Source organism: Nicotiana attenuata, unplaced genomic scaffold (assembly GCF_001879085.1).
Source record: "Nicotiana attenuata strain UT unplaced genomic scaffold, NIATTr2, whole genome shotgun sequence".
NCBI lineage: Eukaryota > Viridiplantae > Streptophyta > Magnoliopsida > Solanales > Solanaceae > Nicotiana > Nicotiana attenuata.
In genome coordinates this window covers 151,664-168,500 of record NW_017671499.1, presented here as the reverse complement: position 1 = coordinate 168,500, position 16,837 = coordinate 151,664, and the positions used below count along the sequence as shown (strand labels likewise).

At 38.2% G+C, this 16,837-nt stretch overlaps 1 protein-coding gene across 1 annotated transcript; it reads left to right on the top strand.

Annotated features, from left to right (window-relative positions):
- Nucleotides 1–9,688: 9,688 nt before the first annotated feature.
- LOC109208645 (pyruvate dehydrogenase E1 component subunit alpha, mitochondrial) lies at nt 9,689–16,151 on the top strand. The gene is made up of 8 exons (XM_019371775.1): nt 9,689–10,537; nt 11,702–11,781; nt 13,465–13,542; nt 14,269–14,364; nt 14,451–14,522; nt 14,636–14,689; nt 14,796–14,861; nt 15,796–16,151. The coding sequence occupies exons 1-8, from the start codon at nt 9,862–9,864 to the stop codon at nt 15,838–15,840; spliced, it is 1,167 nt and encodes a 388-aa protein (XP_019227320.1). The 5' UTR covers nt 9,689–9,861; the 3' UTR covers nt 15,841–16,151.
- The last annotated feature ends 686 nt before the right edge of the window (nt 16,152–16,837 follow it).

Sequence of the window (16,837 nt, the reverse complement as noted above, 5' to 3'; positions counted from 1 at the left end):
GGAGAACAACAAAGTTGAAGACGATCAACCTGATGATGATGAAGGTTGGACGTTGGTGACTCGTCGTAGGCGCCACAAAAGGAGCCCACGAAAAGAATCAATAGAACAACCAACAAGGAAGATGATGGTAAAAAGACCAACGAAAAAGAATCCAGTTAGGCGTCTGAAGAAAGCAAAAGTGGAGATGCACCATTTTCAAAAGCCACGAAATCCAATGACCTTGGAGGAGTTTTTACCAAGTTGGTTCCGCACGGAGATTTCCCATGAGGGTATCGATGCCTCTTGTTGCCATGCTGACAAAGGGGAAGAAAAGAGTGATGACCTACCGTTGGAACCATCTTCGGAAAAGCTCATCGAGTCCACTCCTCAAGAAGTTAATGCTTGTGAGGAAAAAGTCACGTTCACAAATGACGATCTTCTGCTAGGTAATCATAACCGCCCATTGTACCTGGTTGGCTATATGCGTGATGAAAGGGTAAATCGAATTTTGGTTGATGGAGGATCCTCACTGAACATTTTGCCAATTCGCACTGTGAAATAAGTTGGTATTCCCATGAACGAACTCTCAGAAAATCGTGTGATGATCCAAGGATTCAACCAAGGGGGGCAAAGAGCCATAGGCGCGATCAGGCTGGAAATCACTATTGAAGATATGCAATCAAGTGCATGGCTACATGTGATCGATGCAAAGACTTCATACAACGTCTTGCTTGGATGGCCTTGGATACATGAGAATAAAGTAGTTCCATCTACCTATCATCAATGTCTAAAATACTACGAGGGTGAGGTCGAGAAGAAGATAGTTGCTGATGATGAGCCATTCACCGAAGCTGAGTCACACTTTGCCGATGCAAAGTTCTACTTGAAGAACCGCATTGTGAAGGAGCTAAAAGCTGATGATGTCATAAAAAGAAAAAAATGACGAGCCCATAACTAAAAGAGCCGAAGTGAACTACTGGTAGAGTCAAAGATGTTACCGAGGAGGTACAACCCAACGCGAATAAATCTTATAGAGGGGGTATTGCGTCTTATGGCAAGAAAGTGAGTCCTACGCTCCAATATGTCCCTAAAAGGAAGAAAGACGAGGGCGAATCATCTAATCTCCAAACTAACATGCTAAAGGAGTTAACTCTTCCGATAAAACGAATTGAGGCAGTAAAGTTGTCCTCGAGGCCGCTTGCAGGGTTTGTAGCCCAAAATCGTTTGCAGAATGTGGCACTCCCTACAAAGAGAACAGATGAAGGTTTTGATCCTAACGCTTACAAGCTATTTGCAAAAGCTGGATACAATCCTAATGAGCCGTCAAAGTTAGGGAAGCTACCATCAGAAGTGCAACGAGACAACCACGTGAAGGCTTGGGATACAAGCAACTGTCACCGGTGTGCATCTCCATAAGAAGGTCGAGTAGCAATTATATCACTGTTGAAGATGAATATGCCGCTTCTAACAAGCCTTCTGTCTTTGATCGAATTGGAAAATCACCTGTGAGGACCTCCGTGTTTGAAAGATTGGGTCCATTAAAGAAGGGGAACAAGTTCCAGAGAAATTTTCAAAGCATAAGAACACCCGCTTCGCCCAAAATCCAGAAGATCTCTAAGGATTTCCAAAGTTTGGTTCCTTCTAGAATGAGGCGACAAATAAAACTTGTGGTTTTATATAAAGAAGTACTGAAGGTAAATCCATATACTGTGGTCTACACTAAGGAGTGTGACGAAGATGAAGAAAGTGTAGGTTCTTCGTATCATGTTACTGTACAAGGCGAGAATGGTGTTCCATCTTCAATGGAGGATAATGTAGAATTGGAGGATGTTTCACCATGTTATCACATATCCTTCAACGATGGGGACCCTAAAGAAGATGAAGATGCGAAAGATGCTCCACCTGAACTTGAAGAAGGATTGAAGACGACAGTTGATGCCTTAAAAGAAGTTAACCTTGGCACCGCTGAAGAACCAAGACCTACCTACCTAAGTGCTTTACTAGAAGTTGATGAAGAGAGCACTTATATTGAGTTACTCAAGGAGTTTAGGTTTTTTTTTCTTGGAGTTACAAAGAGATGTCTGGCTTGGACCCGAAGGTAGCAGTCCATCACCTTGCAATCAAAAATGGCGCTCGCCCTGTTAAACAAGCTCAAAGGCATTTTAGGCCGGACTTGGTTCCCTTGATTGAAACCGAAGTTAACAAACTCATCGAAGCTGGCTTTATTCGTGAAGTTAAATACCCAACATGGGTTTCAAGTATTGTCATAGTAAGGAAGAAAAATGGCCAGATTCGAGTGTGCGTCGACATTAGGGATCTTAATAATGCATGTCCAAAAGATGAGTTCCTGCTTCCCATTCCAGTACTGATGATCGATGCTACTACTGGGTACGAGGCAATGTCATTTATGGACGGTTCATCAGGCTATAACCAAATTCGCATGGCGCCAAAAGATGAAGAGCTTACTGCGTTCCGTACCCCCAAGGGTATTTATTGCTACAAGGTAATGCCTTTTGGATTGAAGAATGCTGGTGCTACTTACCAAAGAGCCATGCAGAATATCTTTGATGACCTTATCCACAAGAATGTCAAATGCTATGTTGATGACTTAGTGGTAAAATCAAGAAAGAAAAGCGACCACTTGAAAGACTTAAGGATGGTGTTTGAGTTGCTCCGGAGATACCAACCTAGGATGAATCCATTAAAATGCGCCTTTGGAGTTACCTCCGGAAAGTTCCTGGGTTTCATTTTCCGACATCGAGGGATTGAAATAGATCAAGCTAAAGTAGATGCAATCTTGAAAATGCCTAAGCCCCACAATGTTCATGAATTGAAAAGTCTGCAAGGAAAGCTAACATACCTTAGAAGATTCATCTCAAACCTAGCTGGCAGGTGCCAGCCATTCAGTCGCCTCATGAAGAAAGGTGTCCCTTTCAAATGGGACCAAGCGTGTAGCAATGCCTTTAAGAGCATTAAATCCTACTTGATGAAGCCTCCGGTTTTGGCAGCCCCTATACTTGGAAAGCCGCTGATACTATACATTTCAGCACAAGAAAGGTTTGTTGGAGCGATTTTGGCCCAAGAAAATAGTGAAAAGAAAACTCCCTTTACTACTTGAGCAGGATGATGACACCAAATGAGCTGAATTACTCGCCAATTGAAAAGTTATGTTTGGCGCTAGTCTTCTCAATTCAAAAGTTGAAGCACTAATTTCAAGCTCATGTTGTCCGTCTTGTTTCAAAAGCAAATCCCATCAAGTTCATGATGTCAAAACCTGTCCTTAGTGATCGACTAGCAAGGTGGTACCTCCAGTTTCAACAATTTGAAATCGTATACATCCCTCAAAAGGCTGTAAAAGGACAAGCGCTAGCGAACTTCTTGGCAGATCACCCTATACTTGATGACTGGGAGCTAACTGACGAGCTACCTGATGAGGACGCAATGGCCGTTGAAGTTCAACCTCCATGGAGGATGTACTTTGATGGTGCTGCGCATCACGGAGGAGCTGGTGCTGGCGTAGTATTTGTCACTTCCCAAGGTGAAGTCTTGCCCTACTCCTTCACCTTGACACAACTCTGTTCCAACAATGTCGCTGAATATCAAGCATTAATACTTGGGCTTGAAATGGCTGATGATATGAAGCAATTGCAATTGCAAGTCTTTGGTGACTCTCAGTTAGTGGTCAATCAGCTTCTAGGTAGTTACGTGGTTAAGAAGCCTGAACTACGCCTATATCATGATTACGCTAAAAAGTTAATGGGGTGGCTCGGTGATGTGACTATTGAGCATGTGCCAAGGAGAGAAAATAAGAAGGCTGATGCTTTAGCTGCCTTGGCTTCATCGTTAATCCTGCCTGATCAAGTGCAACTAACTATCTGCCAAAAATGGGTAGTACCGCCGCCAAATGAGGCTGAAGGGGAAGAAAATGAACTCAAGCATCTTATCGCTGTTTCTGAAGTTGAGAAAGAAGAATGGCGACAACCCATTATCGACTACTTATGCTATGGGATACTTCCAGAAAATCCGCGGAGAAGGACTGAAATCCGTCGTCGTGCACCTCGCTTCCTTTACTACAAAGATACTCTATACAAAAGGTCATTCGAAGGAGTACTCTTGCGATGCTTAGGGGAAGAAGAAGCACTCCAAGCTTTGCAAAAGGCACATTCTGGGGTATGTGGGTCACGCCAGTCTGGACCAAAGTTCCACTTCCATATAAAAAAGATGAAATATTATTGGCCAACGATGGTAAAAGATTGCTTGGACTACGCTCGAAGATGCAAGGCTTGTCAATTCCATGCAAATTTTATTCAAGAACCTCCTGAAGTGTTGCACCCGACTGTTGCATCCTGGCCATTTGACGCTTGGGGATTGGATGTTGTTGGACCACTGCCAAAGTCCTCTGGTGGGCACCTATACATCTTGGCTGCAACTGACTACTTCTCAAAATGGGCTGAAGCTGTTGCTCTTAAGGAAGTAAAGAAGGAAAATATTGCAATTTTCATCCGAGTAAACATTATTTATCGCTTTGGCATTCCTCGTTACATGATAACGGATAATGTAAAGCCATTCGGTAATAGGTTGATGAACAAGATTTGTGACCTCTTTGGCTTCAAGCAACGTAACTCTTCGATGTACAATGCTGTCGCCAATGGTCTAGCTGAGGCATTCAACAAAACTCTATGCAACTTGTTAAAGAAAGTCGTCTCCAAATCCAAACGAGATTGGAATGACCGTATGGAAGAAGCTCTATGGGCATATAGGAAGACTCACCGCACGCCAACACAAGCAACTCCTTATTTACTCGTTTATGGAGTCGAAGTCGTCTTGCCACTTGAGCGTCAAATACCTTCGTTACGACTGGCTATTCAAGAAGGGATTACTAATGAAGAAAATGCTCGACTTCGATTAGCAGAGTTGGAGGCTCTTGATGAGAAGAGGTTGGAAGCTCAACAGACTCTTGAATGTTATCAAGCTCGATTATCTCGCGCCTTCAATAAAAGAGTTCGCCCGAGATCCTTTCAAGTAGGAGATCAAGTCCTTGCCGTACGAAGACCCATAATTACTTCCCATAAACCTGTAGGGAAGTTCACTTCAAAATGCTATGGGCCATATGTCGTACAAGAAGCTTACTTAAGTGGGGCTTACAAGTTGGTTGATGCAGATGGCATGAGAATTGGCCCTATCAATGGCATGTTTTTAAAGAAGTATTATCCTTGTATTTGCAACGCTCCTTGACGCACGAGCCTAAACTGCATGTTGCTACACTCCTGGCCCGCATGAGTCTAAACTGTGTACGGCCCCTACAAAAAAAAAGTCCGCTAGGTTGAAACTTCGAAAGAGGCGGCCTAGGCAAAAGTTAGGACATAAAAAAAAATCACCCAATTTGAACTACGGTATGACTTGATCCTCTTCACCGAGGTACGTAGGCAACTTAGAGTTTCATTCTAAGTTCAGTGGCATAAGTTCAAAAGATACATAGTGCCCCAATTGTTGTCTGAGTGAAGTATGAAAGGAATGTAAAATCAAGCTGAAACGTCATCCTCCTGTTGAAATTTGGACCCCATTTGATTTGATGGAGGCAAGTTGCTATGGTAAAATGGTATCTTCACTGAAATGATGACAATATTTGCATCAAAATCTGGGGACTATGTCTTCATGTTCGCATAACCTTCAAGTTTGTTGGTCTTCATATCCGCTCACTGCCCTTATAAAAGAGGGATGTCTGTGTCAGACTTTTTTTTCAAGGTCTTCGTTGCGAACTTTTAAAGGTGTTCATCCCGAACTTTTAAAGGCATTCGAATCTTTAAAGGTCTTCATTGCGAACTTTTAAAGGTGTTCAACTTGAACTTTTAAAGGCATTCGAATTTTTTAAAGGTTTTCGTTGCGAACTTTTAAAGGTGTTCGTCTCGAACTTTTAAAGGCATTCGGATTTTTAAGGTTTCGTTCTGAACTTTTAAAAGACGTATGTTTCGAACTTTTAAAAGTGCTTGTGAAGGTGCTCGTGGAAAACTATAAAGAGTCCCCATTGCCGACTTTTAAAGATTTCTACCACGAATTTTTAAAGGTCTTCATTGCGTGCTTTTAAAGGTCTCCACCGCAAACTTTTAAAGGTCGTCACCGCGAACTTTAAAAAATCTTGGCCACGAGATTTTAAGGATCTTTACACGAGCTTTTAAAGGTCTTCGCCACAAATTTTAAAGGTCTTCATCGCGGACTTTTATGGGCTTCGCCGCGAATTTTAAACATCTTCGTCGCGTGCTTTTAAGAGTCTTCACAGCGAGCTTTTAAATGTCTTCATGGTGAACTTTTAAAGATCTTGACTTCGAGCTTTTAAGGGTATTTGCAAGAGCTTTTAAGGGTCTTTGCCACGAATTTTTAAACGTCTTTGTCGCGTGCTTTTAAGAGTCTTCACCGCGAGCTTTTAAAGGTCTTCACTGTGAACTTTTAAAGATCTTGACCAAGAGCTTTTAAGGATCTTTATGCGAACTTTTAAAGGTCTTCGCCACGAATCTTTAAAGGTCTTCATCACGTGCTTTTAAAGGTCTTCACCACGAACTTTTAAATGTCTTCACCGTGAACTTTTAAAGATCTTGACCACGAGCTTTTAAGGATCTTTATGGGAACTTTTAAAGGTCTTCGCCACGAATCTTTAAAGGTTTTCATCACGTGCTTTTAAAGGTCTTCACCGAGAACTTTTAAATGTCTTCACTGTGAACTTTTAAAGATCTTGACCACGAGCTTTTAAGGATCTTTACGCGAACTTTTATGGGTCTTCACCGCGAACCTTTAAAGGTCTTTACCACGAACTTTTAAAGGTGTTCATCGTGAACTTTTAGAGGTCTTGACCACGAGCTTTTAAGGATCTTTATGCTAACTTTTATGGGTCTTCGCCACAAATTTTAAAAGTCTTCATCGTGAACTTTTATGGTTTGCCGCCGCAAATTTTAAAGATCTTCATCATAATCTTTTAAAGGCGTTTCGTCTCGAACTTATAAAGGACTTCGTAGTTTGATGAAGTTACTTCTAAAAGGAAAAAAAAGAGACAACAAGTAAAACAAGAAAGAAAGCACAAGAGAAGAAGAATACCTTCGCGTTAATGCATCCGAATCGTGAAAGGTAGACTCGATGTGGACTGCAAACACAGCAATTGATGCCAACTGAATGAAATGCATGACCTATTTATAGGTGCAGTGATGCGGCTCTTAAGATGACTAATAACGATGTGGGATTGCTAATTGTTAGAAAGAATTGGATATCTTAATCTGGTTGGAAAGGAGAAGTCCTAGGCGGCGAAAGTCTTCTATTCCTAATGGGAAAAGTTGTCGTGATTTCATTAAATCGCGTGAGCATGCAACAACATATATTAGAACTGTTGCTTATGTCAGCAACCATTCCTTGAAGTATAATATGGTAAAGCTATTGATTTTGAAGTCTTTCAAAATGGAAACCCACATAACAGTGTGCAGTAGTAATTTTGGCAATTAAAATTTAATAGCTTTTACATTCCATGTGATTGAGGCATGTGATTATGAAATTTAAAGTTCGAATGCTTTAACATTTCATATGATTTAAGTCAAAGCCAGTTCAAGTGTGTACTAATACGAATACTTCAAGCCTAGTCTTCAAAAGTCAAAAGACCTTAACAAGATGACATCTTCCTAGAGGCCCAATTTGGTGCCATGTGTCAGATGACGTAACGCGCCAAGTCAAACGGAAGAGCCAATAGGATCATGTCACGTGTCAAAATGACAAAGCATGCCAAGTCACACTAAAAGACCAATGAAATCGCGCCACGTGTGCAAGTGACATGTTCTGGCCAATCAAATGCGGCCATGACACACTTCAATTTGATTTGTCGGAAAGAGTTTGTTCTAATCATGACTCATCCCTTCCACAGCTATAAATAGGGGTCTTCATAACCCAGAAAAGGGACCAGAAGTTATAGCAAGAAGCAAGAGAGAGCTCGTGGATCAAATGCCGCAAATTTCTATACAAGTTTTAGGCTTCAAGCAACCAAGTTCAAGTTTAAGAACGAAGAATGAATCAAGTTCAAGCTCAAGAATGAAGAACAATTCAAGTATTCAAGATCAAGAACAAAGTCAAATCAAATACAAGGCGTTCAAGATCAAGGCTACTTGTTTGTGATAAAATTCGTGGCAACAATCAAAGTGTTCACGACGGATAAATCAAATTCAAATTCAAGATCAAGCTCGAAGGCTCTTGAATTTATACTAGAAAAGTAGAATCAAAGGAATCATAAAGATTGTAACACTCAAATATTCGACACAAAATACTATGATTGTTGCGATATTTTTGGTCTTGATTTTATTTTCACGACACAAATTTATTGTCTACACTTTTGACGCAGAGTAAATTTATATATAAAAATTTATTAAAATTGCAAAAATAGTATATGTGAACCCATAACTTTTAAATATATAATAGGTTTAATGCTAAAAACTTTAAAAGTTGAACCCATAGGATTTAAATCATGGATCCTCCTATGATATTACTTTCTATGTAGTTTCCAAATATGTACAAAAAAAAAAAGTTAAAAAATTGGAAAATCTGTGTTCGAATTTATATAAAACTTAGTCGATTTGACCTTGTACTGTGAAAATATTCACGTAAATGAAACGCAGGGAGTAATTTATATATTTTCTCACTAAGGTATTGTAATTGGATTAACTTAACACTTAAAAGTAAGAAAATGTATTTCCGCGTTGAACGATGTCTCATAGCTTTGGCAACACTAAGGCCCCGTTTGGCCATGAGTTTTGCCAAAATAAATTTGGGATTTATTTTCAAAACACATGTTTGGCCATAAATTTTGCCCATATTTTGGCCAAATCCCAAATTCCAAATTTCAAATCCCAGCCAAAATCCCAAAACTTAGGAATTATATACATGTTTTTCCAAAATAAAATTGGAAAATATGTTTTGAAAACGTATGTCCAAACACATTTTCATCTTCAAACCAAACTTCACCCAAATCCGATTTTTCAAAATAAATTTGGGATCTATGGCCAAACGCTAGCTAAGTAGCTGACCCCATAGGAATTTTTCGAGTTTTTACCCAAATGATCCACTGAGTTTGGGAGTAAAGGTTGTTTTTTTCACTATTATATTACGTTAAGCTTAAATTGATCCTTTAAGCTTATTACAGCTTCTAGCATTTTTGGTCCAACTGAAGAAACTTCCAAGTGACGATCATTTAGAACTAACTGAAATAACATAGTAAGTATGTATTTTACATGGCCAGCTAATTAATTAACAATCTTCATCGAGGCCTTCTTTCCCAATTTCATATTTTTGTCCCTGTCGTGATTTATCTTCATTATCAACATTTTTTTCTGATTTTTACAGTGATTCTATTATCTTCACTTTTTCTTTCTTAGTGCAGAAATAAGAGGAAAAAAATGAAATTTGGAGAAGTCGATCTCTATCGGAATCGTTTATACAATAGCGACATGAAAACAACTGACAATTTTGTTCCGTCAATTGGACTAGATGTGCTTAGCTTTTGCAAACTTAAAAAGCTTATCTGCTCATTGAATAAGGACTAAAATAAGCATACCTTCTAACTTAAGGGACAATTTGAGTTTAAAAAGTGGGAAGTTTACACTGAATAGCTTTTGGGACAACTTAATAGTCATATGTAATGCTGTCTTTATGTTTTGGTTGATTTATTTAATGTTTATAGTATTGTTATATGATAGAAATTAAAAAAAAAAAAGAACAAGTCGTTAAGGGAAAAACTTCAATTCTTTCCGGGTTCAGTAGGCTGCTGGGATTCTCTTTTTTCTTCTTCCCTCACCAAACCCCCTTCTTCTCCATCTACCAAATCAACCATTCCCATCACACAACAATTCAACGATCAGAATGGCTTTATCCACAAATCGGACGGTTAACCACCTTCTAAAGCCATTATCCGCCGCCATATGCGCCACGCGCCGCCTATCGTCCGACACCATCACCGTCGAGACTAGCATTCCATTTACCGGCCACAACATCGATCCTCCGTCACGCACCGTCGAGACAAGCGCCAACGAACTCATGACTTTCTTCAAAGACATGGCGGAGATGCGGCGGATGGAGATCGCCGCAGATTCGCTCTACAAGGCGAAACTCATCCGCGGATTCTGCCACCTCTACGACGGCCAGGAGGCCGTTGCCATAGGCATGGAAGCTGCAATTACCAAAAAGGACTGTATCATTACGGCTTACAGGGATCACTGTTTATTCCTAGGGCGTGGCGGAGGGTTATACGAGTCATTTGCGGAACTAATGGGGAGAAAAAATGGGTGTTCGAAAGGAAAAGGAGGATCAATGCATTTTTATAAGAAGGAGAGTGGATTTTATGGAGGTCATGGGATTGTAGGTGCTCAAGTTCCTTTAGGTATTGGACTTGCTTTCGCGCAAAAGTATTCGAAAGAGGAGCATGTTACTTTCGCGATGTATGGTGATGGTGCTGCTAATCAAGGACAGTTGTTTGAGGCTTTGAATATGGCTGCTTTGTGGGATCTTCCTGCTATTCTTGTCTGCGAGAATAATCACTGTAAGATTTATACTTTTTTTTTCTTCATAAGGTATACTATAAGGGGTCGTTTGGTTGCCGGTTAGAGTTATGCAAGTATTAGTTATGCAGGGATTAGTTATGCAGGGATAAGTAATGCAGGGATTAGTTATGCAGGTATTAGTTATGCAGAGATTATTTTTTTGAATGTTTGGTTTGTTGTATTAGAAATTGATATACATTATATAAATTTTAAAAAGTAAAATGCTTGTTTACAACTATACCCCTGACCTTCTTTTGCATTGTTTTTTCTCTCTTTCCATTTATGTAGGAAACAATTTAGTTAGGAACTTTGAGTGTTACTTTCACTTCTTCGTCATACTACTGAACTATGTGAAGTTTAGACATATTTGATTTTCACTTCTTAGTTTTGGTATTTTCATTTTCTAGTGGCTTCTCCAGTTTGCTTTTGCTAGTTTGTTCTTTAAAAATGAGAGAAGACAAGGTATATAGTTGGCAAGTGAAAGCAAGTGAAACCTGTTGACGGGTTGGCAGAGAAATAAGGAAGCCTTATGTGTAAAGTGATAGGGGTAAATTTGTCATTTCAGTATTTTATCCATGTATTACTAATACATGTATTAGTTATTCCATCTTCTACCCCGCATAAAATAATACACAGATTGACTCATAACTTATACATGTATTATTTATGCATAATTGAAAAATGTCAACCAAACATGGTATTAGTTATGCAGAATTTTATACAAAATAACTATTGCCTACCAAACATGGTATAAGTTATGTTACCCCTTATACATGAATAACCTTTCTTCTAACCAGCTACCAAACGACCTCTAAGAGTTTATGTTATATACAATGTCACTGTAAAATTTTTTTACACTATTAGGTCACCTAACAGGTAAGCCATTTTGTAATTCTGAAAGTAAGGCAGATTACCTGCTACAATAGGTAATTGTGGCCTGATAGTGTAATATATAACTTGAACTCATACTGCAAGTGATGTATGTTTTTATATTGTAATTGGAGTAGTAGAGTTGTTGATATTGTGGTGCAAGTTTAGGACTACGAATAGCATTTGATGTTCATGAAAAGAAAAGGAACAATTTATTGGTTGCTTATATAAGTTTATGCGAAGAATTGTGACTTAAAGCATAGGATTTTGAGTGGTTGTTTTTGTTGATGCAGATGGAATGGGGACAGCAGAATGGAGGGCTGCAAAGAGTCCAGCCTATTACAAAAGAGGAGACTATGTTCCTGGTTTAAAGGTGAGACCAAATTACAGCAAATCCATTGTTGTAATTTGTAGACAGAATTTAGATGTTTACTTTATGTGTTAAGTAGGTACTGAAGACAACATTTGACATTAGATATCTGGAATAGCTAACTTATCTTCAATTTGAATCTTGGAATATGTGCTGCTTGATGAGCATTAATAAGTTCGAGTGCTACTGTCAATTTTGAATTTTGTCATCTTAGCTTAAAGGTAAAATAGCATTGAAAGCCTGGTAGTGTTATCCTTGTTTTCGATCACTAATTTTAATGTTAGCATAGCAATTCTTTCTCTGCAATTGTTAATTCTTTGTGAATATATTCATATTACATAGCTTTTTCATTCTCAAAGACTCAAACAATACGTGCATATATTTTTCTTAGGTTATTGATTGTAGCAAAATCTTTAAAAAGTCTTTTATTTCCAAGAAAGGTGGTGTCATCAGCTTTCTAGCAGCATGACTATTACGCCTTACCTGCTGTCTCGTACCAATATAGGTACCAAGTAACTTTGTCCACCTAAGATAGATTAAAAGAAATCACCTTTTTTTTTTCTTTTTTGCATCAGCTCAGATTTGAACCGCGGTCTTTCATGGTTCATTTCAAGTTCATTGACCATTAGGCCATACCCTTGGGTGCAGAAAAATTGTGAGATCCATATAACATTGTAATATTCATATAACAGATATTTCAGAACCCATGGATGACAACTTCAGCACTATAATTCTTATGCAAATTTGCAGTTATTCATGGATAAGTATCATTATATATATGCATGATGCTCTAAACTCTGGATATAACTTTGGGAGATTTGTTTAAACAACCAACTTTTAGGAAAGTAAAGCATCAAGTGCTAAATTAATGTAAAATTGATGAAGAATCTATGTGAGAAAACTATTTAAAAAGCTGCAATGACACAAAAGATGTGTTTCTCTTATGCATTTATTGGGTTTGAGGATGGTTATGCAAGGAACACATCCCTCGATGGTCAGGGAGTTGTATTTTTGTGCTATTAGGTGGACAAGCAATGGTAATGTCATTAAAAGTCAGCGCTTCTGGTTCGCTCGGAGACATCTGAACAAAATGGAAGAAAAGTGATCTCTTTTGCTCTTAAAGTGAGGGGTTATTGCTCCATAGGTGAAGCCATGTCATTTATAAAAGTGTGCGCTTCAAAGCAATGACTCGCAAATTGATCCGTGCAAGATTTGAATCTCAACTTTGAGAAGTTGGATTTGTATCGACATTATTGTATATTGGATACTGAGTTAGTTATTTCAATTGCAATTTGAGCATTATAGTGCTAAATTCATATATGTGTGCTGCTTTTTGATGTCACATATTGTGCGCTGCACTTAAAAAAATATCTGTGCTTCACTTTTCTAAGTCTCATGGACCTTATCGCTCTTTTCTGCTTTGGGCTTTTAAAAGCAGTGAGCAAGAGGTGGATTTTCACATGTTTTTATACCACAAAATTGCTTATCGCTTGTTTATATGATAAACAGTAATATTCTTACCACCCACATCTCCAACATAGTAGGAAAAGGAAAAAAAACTGAGAAAGCTTCTCCTGCTGCCAAGATAAAGACCCAATAATCATCCTAAGTGAGATTCAAAGTAGAGATTCAGAATAGGATGTAAAAGTGTGCTATTGATGTTCTTCGTTTTATGTTTCAAAATAGGTGGATGGTATGGATGCTCTTGCTGTGAAACAAGCATGCAAATTTGCAAAGGAGCATGCCCTCAAGAATGGACCAATTGTAAGTACATAGCATGCCTGAATTCCAGGATTGATATGCAGTTGCATTTCTCACACTCTTGTGTGAGTATGTTGTTGAAAGATGTTTCCGAAACCAGATATTAGATACTATTACGACTTCATAGGTACTGCCACATAGTTACCTTTATCAGCCAAGGTTGGAGATGAGTAATATGGAAGGAGGAAAGTAGCTTGAGAAGAAATGAATATGAGATGCTAGATCTTTCAAATTACATGGCTTAATAGTCGTCATATTTTCTTCTTTTCCATAATACGTTCAAGTTTCTTGACTTGGTATTATTCCATGTTTTATGGTTCTTATTTTGACCAATGTGTTTCATGGTCATAGAGCCCGTTTCTAGGAGCTTAAGAAAGTTCATCACCTTAGTTGAGATAATTCTTTTCTTCTTTGCTCTCCCTTCTGCTTTAAGAGATATTTTGAAAATTTGTGATTCACTATAATTATGCTATTACCTCTTGTAACCGATCTTCCATTGCCAGTTTGTAGAACTATGATGCATATTGATCCTTTGGAACAGTGTGTTTTGTGGTTGAATCATGTCATGGTTTGTTGAATGCTTAATGAGAATTTTATTTCATTTCATTTATTACTCTATCATGTCATTGTTTGTTGAAATTATTGCAAATTCCATTGTTCTTCCAAGTTTTTAATTTCATTCTTTGCATATCATAGCAATTTAATGTTTTTCCTCTCTGTTATGTTCAGATTCTTGAAATGGACACCTACAGGTACCATGGTCACTCCATGTCTGATCCTGGAAGCACCTACCGTACACGTGATGAGATTAGTGGTGTTCGGCAGGTAAATAATTTAATTAGACTTTCTGACAATCTGAACGTGCTGATGAGTCATGAAATATCTTGATAAGGTTATCTTTATCATTACAGGAACGTGATCCTATTGAAAGAATTAGGAAACTCATATTAGCTCATGATATAGCCACTGAGAAGGAGCTGAAGGTAAGTTTTGATGTCATGACTATGTTTGAAACCTGGACCATATATCCGATAATTGATTTTGTGGCTCTTGGCCTATAATGCTAAACTGATTTGTCCCTTTTTGTTATGTCCAGGATATTGAGAAAGAAAAGAGGAAAGTGGTAGATGAAGCCATTGCTAAAGCAAAGGTGAGAAAGATGATGCCATTTTGTTCAATTTGTTTTTGATTCTAGAATTATAGGAATTGCTATAAGGCATAATGGCTGATTACTGATTGCTCATATTTATTTTCAGGAGAGTCCCATGCCTGATCCTTCAGAACTGTTTACTAATGTATACGTGAAAGGGTTTGGAGTTGAGGTGCGTAATTGTTTCGATCCAGTTTCTATCTCTTTGTTATAATAAGAAGATACATATATCCATAAATCTAGTTATAAACATTTAATTGTTGTAATGGTAAAATAAAATTGTCTTAGAAATGTTAGACAACCCGCGCTGATTCCTCCTCTCCCCTCCCGTAAAAAACAGAGTATTGAAGTTGGATATAATGATTCTGTGGAGATTTTTATGACACAGAAGTCCCTAAAAGTTCAGTAGATTGGTTACATGTGCCCATTATTTTTGTTAGAACACGTGGTTGACAAGTGCTAATTACTTTACATAATGCTTGAATGCTATATGGTGGACTGCCTATTAAATTTCAGGAGTAATGTTAGTGACAGCAAATTCAACATGGTCTTCTCCTTTCTAAAAGTGGCCTATGAAGTTTAAGTTAATTGATTAGGTCTGACAGTGTTACCTTGCAATTTGATATGGAGGGGGGATCTTTGTCGAACAAATATTATGGTCATTTTTGACCAAGCAAGGAAGGTTTAACTCCTAGGCTGTACTGGACACTAGAATGCCTAAGCTGCAGCTTGATTATCTCTTGATCACTAATTCCATATTGTGATATAATCACAAGGATGTGGTATTGCAGAAGCCATCATATGATTTTTCAGTTTTCTGGAAGTATTTATATGATGGCTTTAGGAGGTGGAACCTGTTTATTTTTCTATGGAAAGAGTGATTGTAATTAGCTTTAGAGAGGTGGCCTAGTTCTTGGGCAGCAGAAAAAGTGATTTGGTTTGTTAACAGGGAGTTGTATACTGTTATTACACGGAGTAATATGACTATATAGCAAATAAAAATGTTTCTAAAAGATGGGTTTCTTCAAGGATAGTTCTATTTTTGAGTGAATTGCTTAGTTTCTCATGTTTAGATGGCATGATTGACTGACGGGTGTGTTTTTCAGGCCTTTGGAGCAGATAGGAAAGAAGTCAGAACCACACTTCCCTAAGGCAAAGATATGGTTGCCTTTTTTATTTGCCTTGCTTGGAAGTTGGACCCTTAAGAGGGGGATAACTGCAGACAACAATAATTGTGATGACAAAAGCTTGAGTTTCCTCTGATTGCATATATATTGGAACGGTTTATCTTTATTGTAGGAAATGGTTCTTTGTCTATGATTTTTTGCTCTTGTGGCAGACACTTGGCGTGTGAATTTTTTTACAAGATTGCAATTTCATATAGTAATAAATATGACATGCGACCACTTTGTAGCTTGAGTTGCTTTGTACTCTAAAACATTATTACCTCAATTTTGTGTCCTGTTGTGTCCATAACTTTTTTTGTTAGTTCTTTGTTTGAGGGAAGAGATGTTAGCCACATAGTGTTAATCGTGTCTTTAATACAAGGCGAAGCGCGGAATTGGTGTTAGTCACTATTTAAGTATTCTGTGCTTGCAGTTAGGTGTTTTGAGGTAGGGTGTAAAGGTAAGAAGGAAGTGGGTTTTTTATTGTACCTGAATTCCTTGAAACGTTAAATTTCTGCTGAATGCTTTCCAACTTGTTTGGGGAGGACGAAGGCGAGATTTTTAAGCTCTTATTTGGTGTTCTGAATGAAATATTTCCTGCACAATTGCCTTATAAGCCAAGGATTACTTCATAGAGTAATGATTTTTGTGGAGTTACCTTCATTGTTGAACATATTCTTCCATTTGTTATTCTTGTCTCTATTTGCCTCAGTACAAACCATCCATTATCTCCCTTTTCATTTGAATAACTGCAGTGTTCGGGTAGTTCTGCTTGCATCTCGAGTAATTCATTGAGTACTTGTTATTTTCTACGACTACTGGTATTGGATTCTGTTCTGCCTATCAATGTCTAGATCTCTCTGCTTAGCCTTATTTTGTGTTGGAACATCAACTCCTATGTTCCTCCTCTTTCATGAGTCCTAAAACACTTGCTCCTTCCAGCCCTCTGCTTCTCTTATGAGCTTTTTGCTCTTATGCTGTT